This window comes from Capra hircus, chromosome 11, assembly GCF_001704415.2.
Source record: "Capra hircus breed San Clemente chromosome 11, ASM170441v1, whole genome shotgun sequence".
Lineage (NCBI taxonomy): Eukaryota > Metazoa > Chordata > Mammalia > Artiodactyla > Bovidae > Capra > Capra hircus.
In genome coordinates this window covers 58,215,153-58,227,576 of record NC_030818.1, presented here as the reverse complement: position 1 = coordinate 58,227,576, position 12,424 = coordinate 58,215,153, and the positions used below count along the sequence as shown (strand labels likewise).

General features: G+C 34.6%; 1 protein-coding gene across 1 annotated transcript in view; it reads right to left on the bottom strand.

The window, feature by feature from the left end:
• Positions 1 to 7,427, bottom strand: part of LRRTM4 (leucine rich repeat transmembrane neuronal 4) — a 1,007,311-nt gene extending 999,884 nt beyond the window's left edge. The window contains exons 1-2 of the mRNA XM_018055391.1: positions 6,751 to 7,427; positions 3,421 to 4,967 (exon numbers count right to left, since the gene is read on the bottom strand). Coding sequence (XP_017910880.1) covers positions 3,421 to 4,967; positions 6,751 to 6,754 — 1,551 coding nt within the window. The 5' untranslated portion in view covers positions 6,755 to 7,427. The remainder of the gene's footprint in view (positions 1 to 3,420; positions 4,968 to 6,750) is intronic.

Below are 12,424 nucleotides of genomic sequence, written 5' to 3'. Positions count from 1 at the left end.
CCAGGTATTCAAAATTTTGTTTTGTATAATCTTTAAGTAAAATTTTGGTACGTGGAATGAAGTAACTTTATAATTTTGTAATCTTTTTACGCAATAAAGCTACCTATCCAAAGTTTCACAAGCTATTTTCAAAAGTAAGTATTTGTAGTTTTCTCTGTCAAAGACACTAAGCTTTAGACTTCTTTGAACACATGTTCAGAACAAGTTGAATAATTCAGTTCAACCAAGAACACTGATCCACTCAAGGTATGATTGAGATGAATCTATCAGAGTTTTGCCATATGTCTTTAATTATTCATTTCTATCTACTTTATTCTTTTATAGATATAAGAAAGTTTAACTGTTTAAATTATTATAATATTCTTCAGATTCTTACCATATAATGTGCACTTGGACCTTTAAAATTCATAAAGAACAGAACCAAAATTATTTAATTATTTATTTTATAGATCATATGCCATATATGTGCAGTGGGTCATAGATATTATTCTAAGGAGGAATGTTAATATTTTTATTTTCTTCTTAAAGAGAATAGACAAAATGAATATTTTAACCATATTTAGACTGTAATAATTGATGGTAACATCAACTATGTAAGTAAAATTTTCAATTTAATGCAAATTTTTCAAGGCACTATCTTAGAAATTAGCACTTAGTGCTATGTTTTCTAGTTAAATATTTATGGCTTTATTAAGTAATTTAATGTTTTGAATAACAAAGCTTACCTCAAAAAAATATACCATAAATGTTAAGATTCTCTATTTTTCGAAGTTATTGATATGTGAGGTTCGTCAAAACACCACCAGACCTAAACTCAAGGAACATCCACTGTCCTAAAATGCCATAAACTTGGGCAAATCACATCTCTCTCTTGGCTTCATTTTGTAGAGCAGTTTTTTCAATAAGAGAAATTTTACTCTGGGTTGATATAGAAGTACACTGAAAATTATTGTTTTCATAACACTTTCTAAGAATCTACTTTTCCTCAGTTCTTATTTCCATCTGCAACTATAATAAACCGGGCGAGGAGGAGTGGCAGTTGCTCTGTTTGTTTCTGTGTATTTGTGTTTCAAAATAAATTAATATTCATTTCAGTGTAGTTTTGTTGGACCCCATGCACTCAAAAGTGCAGTTAATGATCTCAGATGTATAGCTTACCATTTTCTACTTTAAGAGTTTGATCTATTTCAGTAGGGCTACCATTTCAATTGAACATCTTCATTACAATGTTTAGTTAAATTTTTCATTACTTACTGCTGTAACACCACACCCATCCCCAGCAATGTTACCGCAATTTCATGACCATAAACACAACTCTACGGAACACATATAATATCAAAACGCGTTTTAAAACACATTTCTAAGAAGTGAAACATGTTTTTATTTCGTTTCAATCATGGTAATGCCTGTGGTCTTTAAAGGATGGTCCCTGGGACTTAAGACCTCTGGAAAAGTTTTAGAACCACTGTTTTGAAATGCTATCTCTTTAAGAATCTTTCCTGGTGATTCTTTTAAATAAAAATCACCATGCTAATACAAACGCAAAGAGAAAATGAAAGAATGGAACTGGTTTTTAATTTTCTTTTTACATTACTAGCCTTCAGGAGGATCTCAAAATACAAGCCAAATCTAGAATAAAATAGAATGAACTTTCTTTACTAATATTCAGAAATATTGCATAAATACTACCTTGCAATAAAAACATCAAGACTTGCTAGATTTTTATATAACATTTTGTATTCTCTTTAATTTTTAAGGACAATTTCTTATATAGGTTTCTCTTAGGGATTTATTATCAGGGATTAGTTTTCTTATTTACAATCATATATAAGAGGAGAAAATAAATTTTGTGAAGAATAGCTTAATATTTCAAATTACACTGAGTTGGAGATAATTTCAAATTCAGTGCTTTGTCTGAAAACATTTTAATTAGTTCTTAAGTTTGGCTTATGGAAAGATTTGGAATATATATCATAAAAGAGCAAATTACATTTTTCAACACTCATGCCGCTGCTGCTGCTAAGTCGCCTCATAACTGGTATTAAAAAGGGCAAAGTCTTCAAATGCTTGTTAAAACTTTCTTTTGAGAAAGTAATCATGTAAAATTGGATAGTAAGATGACACAGAGCCAGAACTTTACCTCTCTTTACTAATTTATTCTAGTAACAAGGCCTTGGTAGTCTCACAATCTTTGCACTTTTTAATTAATTTTACCAAATAAAGAATAATTGGCATCCACCATTACTTATTAACAAGTTGGAAATTTGTGACTATTTTTCTTCTCTAAAATACATTCCTATCTGTGATCTTTAAAATACACTGACTCCAAACTTATTCTCATGAAAATAGTATAACACGAAACACCTTCATTTGAGATGATTGTTACAGAAAGGGAAAATACTCAGAACCCAAATCTCTCTTTTTTTATTTATAAATATTTGCATCACTTAGTTTTGGATTAGTGTAACAAGAATGCACATTATGTCTTCGGGGATGACAACAACACTGACAAACAGTCCCTGTTATGCTTGTCATTATGTTATTGCTAAATCACCCACAATATCATGACCTGATTTTAGTTACCAGGGAAAAGCCAAAACGTGGAATTTAAGTTTCATTCTGATTACATACATATAGCCAGCACTTAAAAAACCTTTGAAAATGATCTATGTCCAATGGTTTAAAAAAAAAAAAGGAAAGGAGGAAGTAAGGAAGAAAAGAAAGGAAGGAAAGGAGAAAGGAGGGAAGAAAGGCAGTAAGGAAGGAAAGAAGGGAAAAAAGACATCTTTTAGTGCCTTAATACAATTACACAATAGGCCTGACATTCTCTATGCTGGTATAATAACCAAGTGGCAAGTAACATAGAAACAGTTATCCCTGTGAGATCCCTGTTGCATGCTTTAATTAAAATTAAAAAATATACAACAAAATCAACCCTTGGATAAATTGCTCTTTGGTTTAAATCTTCATTACCTCCTGGAATTTTGGTAAAATCACTTTGTTTTTAAATTAAGCCAGCCCCTCCTTTACTAGATTACAAAGTCAAACAACAAAAAACAGACATAAATTTTAGGATGAAAAGAGTTTTGTTTGTGTGTATGTGTGTCTGTAAGTCCAACCCCTATACACAACCTGTTGAAAAAAAAAAAAAAAAACAGATGCTTTAACATAGTGCTTTATTCCAACTTAATCTCATCCTTGAATGAACTTCCTTCAAGTTTCAACCATTTAAGGAAAAAGAAAAAGAGCAGTCAATTTCCTCGTGGTTGTAATTTAATTAAGTAACCTTTCACACTGAGCAAAACCCAAAAGCAAAAGGGTCATTAATCTTTCTAGTGATTAGAGACACCTCTAGAGCTTCAAACATTTACCTCTCCTTCCCCGCAGTGGAAATGCTTTTAGGAGGATCATGGTTCATACCTCACATTCCCTGGAGCCAGAGATGGTATATGTGCAGGGCCCAGATCCATTAACCGATATATCCATGGTCTCAGAGTTTGTAGGCTTGTAGTCCACATAATACTCCTGTAAAGGGGAATTCATTTGTCTCTCAGACTCTCTGGTCTTTTTCCGCCGCCTCTTCATAAGAGAGTGTTGCTGAAGTTGTTTCATGCTGGCTGGGTAGCGTTTCCAAGACACATAGATTACCAAGAGGATCATAGCCACCGAAAGAAAGAGAGCCACGCTCCCTGCAATAATTTTGTGGAATGAAACATGCTCATACTCTTGCTCTGTGCCAGGAATCTGAAACCCTGGGGAAGGGCTTGGTGTTTCAAGGGTGGACCGGCTAGGATCAGATTTCAAGGTTGTAGGTTTAGGGATAATCAGAGGCTTCTGGGGAGTTTGGGGTACCACGTGTGATTTTTCTGTGTTGACCACCTGGACTTCAGAGCAGATATTATATGTTTCCACTGCATCACTAACCTTTTCACCTTGGATGTGCTTAGGTCCTGCACATATCATGGTGCTTTCCTTATTTCCTTTGAAATTCTTAAGCCAATAAAATAGAGGACAAATGCTCCGACTGCATTCCCACATATTCCCAGACAAAGTGATGGATACTAATGATATCCATGCATTGACAGTTTCCTGTGAGATGTTGGTAAGCTTGTTGGAATCCAAATTCAATTTTTGCAAATTGGGCAAACATTTAAATGTGCCCGGCTCAATTCCTTGGATATCATTCCCTGATAAATCCAAGTTGTGTAAGGAACTCCAAGTCCATGTCAAGCCTTGGCTAATGGAGCGAATTCTGTTCCATTGTAAGTAAATTGAACGGAGGTTGAAGAGACGTGGAAAATGAGCAAAGTTGATCTTGGAAAACTGATTGTGCTCCAAGTGGAGCTCTTTTAACTTCAAAAGTCCAGCAAAAGCATTTCGCGATAAGCTTCGAAGACGATTATAACCCAAATCCAGAAAGTCAAGATTTCGACAGTCTTGAAAAACTCTGATTGGTACAGTCTTTAATGAGTTAGATCTCAAGTGCAAAATGATAAGTTTCCGAAGGCCTTTAAATTGTTCAGATTGCAATGTCTGAAGCTTATTGTAGGAAAGGTCCAGACTGCGGAGATTGGGAACCGGGTGAAATGTTTTATTGTGCAGATAGGTAATTTTGTTGGAGCTTAGAATTAATTCTTTCAGTCTACGGATGCCTTGAAATGCATCTTCATCCACTGAGCTAATGTAATTATGGTCAAGATAAAGCCATATAAGCTGGTTAAGGCTGGCAAACTGATTGGATTTGAGTTTCTGAATGCTGTTGAACCTTAACGATAAGCCTTGTGACCCTCCAGAAATGTTCTCAGGAATATCTGCAAAAGCGTGAGACTCACAGTACACAATTTTGCCATCACATCTGCAGTTCTTTGGGCAAGCTCTCTGAGCCCCCGTGAGCATAACAAGCAGCAGTGTAGGAAGTAGCACTAGCACCACACGCATGCCTCTCAGCTGCGTAATTAAATGGAAACCTACAATATTAAAAAGAAGACAAATGCACATTGTAAAGCTATTAATGTAAATCACCACGAGCTTACCAATATCAGGGGCATCTCATCTAGTGTAGTAACGGAACAGTTGATTTAAGAACAATGTATTTGACACTTAAAGCCTTATTTTCTTCAATATTGCATGCTTACTATTTAGGTTTCATGCTTTCTTTCTTGATTTCCAAAGAACTAAGAACAGCTTCCTGAGTTTCAGGAGTTCATATGCATATCAACACTGGAAAACATCCATCCTATCTTATCACATAATGACAACATTTAATAACATCTATGTTTGGCTAGTCACTCTGTTGGATATCAGTATCAAAAGGAAGAATATTAAGTCTTCTTGTAACGGGAAAAATGTGACTTACTAAGCCCTATACTTCTACATCTTTCTTAGTTGAGCAAAGAGGCTGTGTTTTGGCAAAGGAGCTTCAGTAAACTGTCAAGGTAACCCAAGTTCGCCCAGCTTGAAATTGCATCCCTAGTGCATAATGATGTAACCATATACGAGCTCTGATAAAACAGCACTGGGACCAGTATACACAACAAATGAAGCATGGTATGCAGACTAGTAACAGCGGGGAGTACTGTCAATGTATTAATAAGCATAGAAGCTCTCAACATTCAGGAAGAGATTCCTACTAAGGTTCTCCTATCCAGTGATCACCAGCTGAGAGTCCTAACTACTGATAGCACAGAATGCTCCAAAGTTATGATTATCAAATTTCTATTAAATATTTGCACAAAATACAAAATAATCTTGTGAAGTATTTGTTGTTTTTCTTATATACTTAACATAGTTGCTTTTCCAAGTTTTGAGGATAAACAAAGAGAGAAACAGCAGACTACTAACCTCTCCCATCCCAAACTGCTCAAATTTCTCACTGACTTTTTTTCTCCCCTACCTCCATTAACTTCAGAAAATCTGCAAAGTTGCAATCTATTGGCACTGATACTGCATTTCCAAGTCATAGCATGTTAAGGGACTTCTTTCCTCTGTCAACAGTAGATTTATTATTTTTTAGTGGTGAGAAAAAAAAGTACCTTGTGCTGCAGTATTAATCTTAAATATTCATGTTTTTAAACAACAGGCAATCAGCCCAATTCTTAATTTAAGAAAAGAAACTCTGTTACTCAACGAATTAATTTTTTTTTAATCTCAAACCCCATCTTGCTCTCTGTCCTCTTGCCAGCTACAGACTCATTGAAATACATTCCAGCTCTCCCAGACAGGAGAAAGGGGTGGGGGGGTGGGGGGAAGCCGGCCACACTTGAAAAAATAAGACTGGCAAATGACTGCTGGATATTTGGAAGCTGTGTTGAGTATTCATCCTCAAAGATAAAAACAAGCCCTTGTGCGACCTCTGATAAAGTAATGACCCCACCCCTACACACACGCAGTAAAGTGTTGACAATCTTCCTGACAGCAACCAGAAATACAAGCATGATTAATATTATGAAGAAATAGAAGCAAATATATCATTTATCTCATGCTCAATTCCCAAGCAAGGATATGCATACGGAAGAGACAGTCATAAAGATATTTCTCCAGAGTCTAAGTCCGTGTTATGCATTTACAGTTTAAAAAAATAAAGGAAAATGATCTAAAAATATAATAGCAACTATAGTGAGTCAACTGGCAAACTCCAAGGCTGCCGCTTTTTGCCTGTTTTGATGTTTTTTATCAGCTAATGCCACGACTGAGAATAGGAAGCCGAGAGGATCAGCTTTGCTAAGAAAGAAACAACAAAAGTTCACTTACCCATCCTTTGTCATCCAAAACGGTTCCCCCCTCTCTCAGCGTTCTTCTTATTTGGTCTCTCGTGCTGAAACCACCACCACCTTCATGACACAGTGCGGCTGTCATTCACACAATTCTGATCCCGCATGTGAGCTAGTAGCCCCACACAAACTTCCCCGGAGAGGACAGACAAAAATATATATATATATGTACATGAAAAAAAATTCAGCATGGGGTGGGATGGGGGGCAGGGAGGTGGAAGCAGTAGGGGGGTGGGGGAGGGCCTCTAGGCTCTGAGCATCATTGTGTAATTCACCAGAGATCCATCAGCAGTAATTGGCAATCTGTGCAAAAGAGCTACAGCCCATCTCGAAGGTAACCAACTTCTCTGTAAAAAGAGAGGAGAAAAAAAAAAAAAAAAAAAAAAAAAATCTTCAGAATACCTGGCATTCCTTATTGTGCTGGCTTTTGCCATTCTCAGATAAAGCAATTCATCCTCTGGATTTTCAGTTCTTCCAGCAAGTAGGCCTCCTGTGCTGTATGAGACCCCAGTTTAAAAGCTATGCAGGCTAGGTTTATCCATTTAGCTGGTCAGGTTTAAAGTGTTTTGTAGCTGTGCTGAGAGGCAGCCCTTGTCTAATTCAGAAGGCTTTCCAGAGACTGATGATGCTCAGAGCTTGTTGGTGCTAATGCTTGAGTTTGTGATACACTGAGTGCCCTCCGCTGGAGAAAACAGATTGCACATTAAAGACGGGAACAAGTGAGCCTGTCAGTGGTGTGCAGCCTTCCCTCTCTCAGAAAGGGAAATTAAAGGTACAGGATCACTTTTTTTTCCCCTCTGATAATATATATTATGAAAGGTTTATGCCAAAGAGCTTTATTCAGTGATATCAAATATTAAGATAAATACTGCCTTTCTAAATATTAAGGAATTAGTAGTTTTTAGTTACTTTGACTTGATTTTTTTTCTATATGTATCACAGGGGATATAAATTTTTTAACAGTAGAAATAATTTATTTTTTATTTTTGTTGATGTTGGTTTGTTTTATTTACACATTTTTTGAGCAAACCACAAAAATAAATGGTCTTTTTTTAGTTGAATTACATTTATTTTTATTCAATAACTTCATTCAGCCTGTTGTTCAGTATCTATATTTCCATTACTTTCTTTGTTGTTCATATGGACAGATAATTCAACAGAAGAAACAGCCTAAACTGAATCTCGTTAGCCATATATGCAAAATTCTAATGCATAAGGCCTGAAATTAATACAGACCTTTCCTTTAAGAATCATTCATACTCAAGGAAAAATATCACTTTCAAAGACAGTTACATTAAAAAAAAATTAGATCTAATTTTTAAATTTCCAATTTTTGGTAATAAAATATATTCTTAATTTTGCATGTTTATTAAATAGGCTAGATCATTACTTTCAAAAGTGTAAAGTTTTAGCCTTAAAACAGTCTTTTTTAAAAACTATATTACCAAATGTGCAGATAACTAAGAGAGATGAAATTTTAGAAAAGAGAAGAATTCCAGCTTGACATTGTTATTGCAATCACTTATTAAAAAACTTATCTACATCTATAATGCAAGTTTCCCTAAGAATCAGTTATAATGGACAATGCCAGAAAAACCAAACCATTGCTGTAGTTCTCTAAAATTTGCAGAATATTCTCAGAATTATGGGGATAAATGATATAACACCTGAAATATGTATTTTTTAAACTACACACTTTCCTTAACTTATACTAAACTTTGAAAAAAAATAGTGTAACTCATCATTTCCATTTTGTTTCTATTGTTTATTCTAAAATCTTCTGGCAGATAATAATTTTAGGAAGAATCTAGAATATTGACCCAACACAAAATAGAGACTGCTAGATAACATTGTTAAACTAATTTAGCAGGTATGAGAAGTCTAAATGAATTTTACATAAATATATATAATTGCTATAGATTATTGAAAATGGATAGCTTTAAAAATAGTCTTTGATTTTAAGTTGTCAGTCAAAATATTAGTAAGGGATGCTTATTATATGAATAGTATATATTATTTAATCCAGATTTATGAGCAAGCAATATTAGGCCATTACCTAATTACAAAGATTTCTCAAGGAACAAATAAATCCTTTTTTCATTAACTAAAACTTAAATTCCTATTTTAGAAATGTATACCTTTGGTTTAAGGCTTAATACTTATTAAAATGCAAATGAACACTGAAAGGTAGATTAATGAAAATTATATGCCTTTCTAAGAAAATCAACATAGATGATACACATATAATTTGTTTATAGTAGTGTGGTTTACATAGGAATACAAACTTCATCTAAATACTCAATGACAGAGGATTAGTTCAGAAAAGTTAACATATTCATGGATTAGAATACATGCTACCATTGAATTTGAAACAGTTTGTATTTACTAAGAGGAAATGATGGCCACAATGTATGAAATAAGAAGAGCAGGGGCAGAGAACACAAGCACGGAGGATAATGTTAGGGATTTTATTTTTGTACCCATTTTTTATTTGCATAGGCACAAAATAAAGCAGATTTTCCTGGGAAATTAAATTTTTACTTTGTTTTATTGTTTATGATTTTTCATCTATTTGTATTTTCTATTTTTTTAATATAATGAATATGTTGTACCTGAGATGTGTAGATATGTGTATGTGTGTATAAATTTTTCTTTGTTTGAATGAAAGAGATGAGAACAGTTTTGATAGTAGACAGGAAAAAAATCTCACGATGTTACCCACATTTATGATGTAATAATCAGCCAAAATGTAAGTTTTGTTTGAAGTACTAAGATCTAATATGTGTATTTTCCAAAGGAGATACTAGACCATAGGTGGAATTTATAAACAACCTTGTCAAATTCAGTTACAGTTCTATTGGACACACCGTGAGGACATTAAAGGGCAGAGAGAGATGAGAGTAAAGAAAGGATATTACATAGAAGATTTCTTTGGAAAGAGCTTCTCTGTATTACCACCTCTACATGTTCACAAGACACAAAAATGTACACACACACACACACACACACCCTCACCCAAAAGAAGGTGGGAGGGCTGTAAGTTGCCCTCAGCTTAACTGTAGGGCAAGGGACTTCTCCAGGCTATTTGGAGAGTTTGATATGTCTTTCTCTCAGTGAATCCAGCACGATAAAATGGAACCTGACTCCGGTCTGAGAAGTCCAGAAGATAAAAAATGGTTTTTCCAAAGCAAAGAAGAGCTAAATTAGTATTGGGATTGACTTTCACTTTCAGAGTTTGGATAAAAATATGTACAAATACTTTCCATGGAAGAGAGATGGGTTATGAGAGAGAGGAGAAAGACTATTACAAGCCATTTTAAATCCTGGTAATAACCCCAACAGAATGAAACTGTGTAAGCGCATTATCCAAAAGTGAAAGTGAAAGTCACTCACTCCTGTGTGTGACTCCTTGCAACCCCATGGACTGTATAGTCTATGGAATTCTTCAGGCCAGAATACTGAAGTGGGTAGCTGTTCCCTTCTCCAGGGGATCTTTCCAACCCAGGTATTGAACCCAGGTCTCCTGAACTACAGGCAGATTCTTTACCAGCTGAACAGCCAGGGATTCTTTATCAGCTGAGCTACCAGGGAAGCCCATATTATCCAAATAATGGGCAAATAAAAAAGAAAAAGAAATCAATCAAGTTTGAAACGGCACCAAACACATGAAGAAAAAAATGTCATCCTTATCTTGGGAAATTTTAAAAGTTATTCTTAATGAGGCTATTAAAGATCTATCAATGTGTCCATGAAAAAAATTAGTACTTTTGACCTCTGCTAGGCCCAAAGATCAACAACTTTTTCACAATTGTACCAGTCAACTAGAAAGTTTCCTGGGACGATTGGAAACAGCAGTAAGTAAGACAGAAGTGGGAAGAGGTAAGCAAGAGTGAGCGAAGCTGACTTCACTTCCTCTTTTTTTTGGGGTAGCAGATGGCTCATCTGCAAGTGGGCCTCCAGGGGAACAGGAAAAAAATGCTTAAGGTTTATGTGAAATATGAGGTATTAATTAGTATGATCGACAATATTTTAATTTACTGAATTGAGACATTATGAACTCAGCATATAATAGGAAATTTTGTTACCATGCAGAGAATTTAGTCACTTCATTTTATAATTTGAAATTGATATTTTCACAGAGGAAATCAGCAAAAACTAAAATTTAAGGCATGATCTTCTGTTGTGTTGAATGTCTAGAAAGTAATGGAAAAAAATATTAGTATTACAGATTAAAATTAAAAGTGCACTGTATCTATAGCCATTTAATTAAAAATAGCACACAAATTGAGACACATTTTTTTCCAGTACTTGAAAAGTTGATTGAGCAAAGAAATTACTCATGCCATTGACAAGTGAAATACCAATATATGTCCAATAAGTCCAGTATATGTTATTTCACTTTCGTCTTACTCATTAATGTATTGGACAGTATACATGTTGGACACATTTCTTACACACACACAATGCACACACATATTGAAAATGTTTAGAAATAATTTACTGATCAAGTCGCATTTTTATTATGTATATAATTCAAATTCAACCTGAAGAAGAACCTTGAGTCATCTTTTCAAACTGAATGACCTTTTCTACTTTTTCAATTTACTCATCCTAATTTAATAGTATCTCTTTCTTAATAGTAGTGATAATTACTGACTTGTTAAAAATTTTAAGAAAAATAACATCTTATTGCATGTGTTTAGCTGAATTTGGGAATCTTAATGTCCATACTCAAAGCCTTTAATCTCAGTATGTAAATTAAGATAATGTTCACATTGTTAATATAGTCACAGCAAAAACTGTACTAAAATATAGATACATAAATTGGACTACTTTCTATGTCTTATTTTATTAACCAGTAAGCTAACTTATCAAAAGAGAAAAATAAGTTGATAATCTATGATAGGATATAATTAGGTAGATAATGATGAACAATGAAATGAGGTTTGAGGTGCATGGAAATTGGATTTGAAATCAATAAAAGCTGAAGTGAGTATATAATTTATGGGCTTCCCTGGTGACTCAGATGGTAAAGAATCTGCATGCAATGCAGGAGACCCAGGTTCAGTCCCTGGGTTGGGAGGATCCCCTGGAGAAGGGAGTGACAATCCACTCCAGTATCCTTGCCTGGAGGACTCAGTAGACAGAAGAGTCTGGTGATTATAGATTATGGTACATGTTAGTAAATGAAAACTGTAGTAAAGGATCTGCTTGCAATGCAAGAGAAGCTGGTTCGATCCCCAGGTTGGGAAGATCCCCTGGAGAAGGAAATGGCAAGCATTCCAACATTCTTGCCTGGGAAATCTGATGGACAGGAAAGCCTGACAGACTACAGTCCATGCGGTCACAGAAGAGTCAGATATGACTTAGCAGCTAAACAACAAATGAAAAAAGTTATGAAGCGTAATAGTGGAAAAACTGGGAAAGGAATCTTTAAAAATTTTATTTTAAGGGACTTTCAAATAAAATACTTTCATATATTTTATAGGATAAATTGATTTGTAGGACTAAATGAATAAGAGGAGTGAACTAGGTAAAAATTAAGGATAGCAGAGAAAACAGTAAGAAAATAGTTTGGGGAGAGGTAAATGCTTGGCATTGTTTGAATAAATAATAAGAAAAAATAAGCAAACAACAGAAACAGACTCAGATAA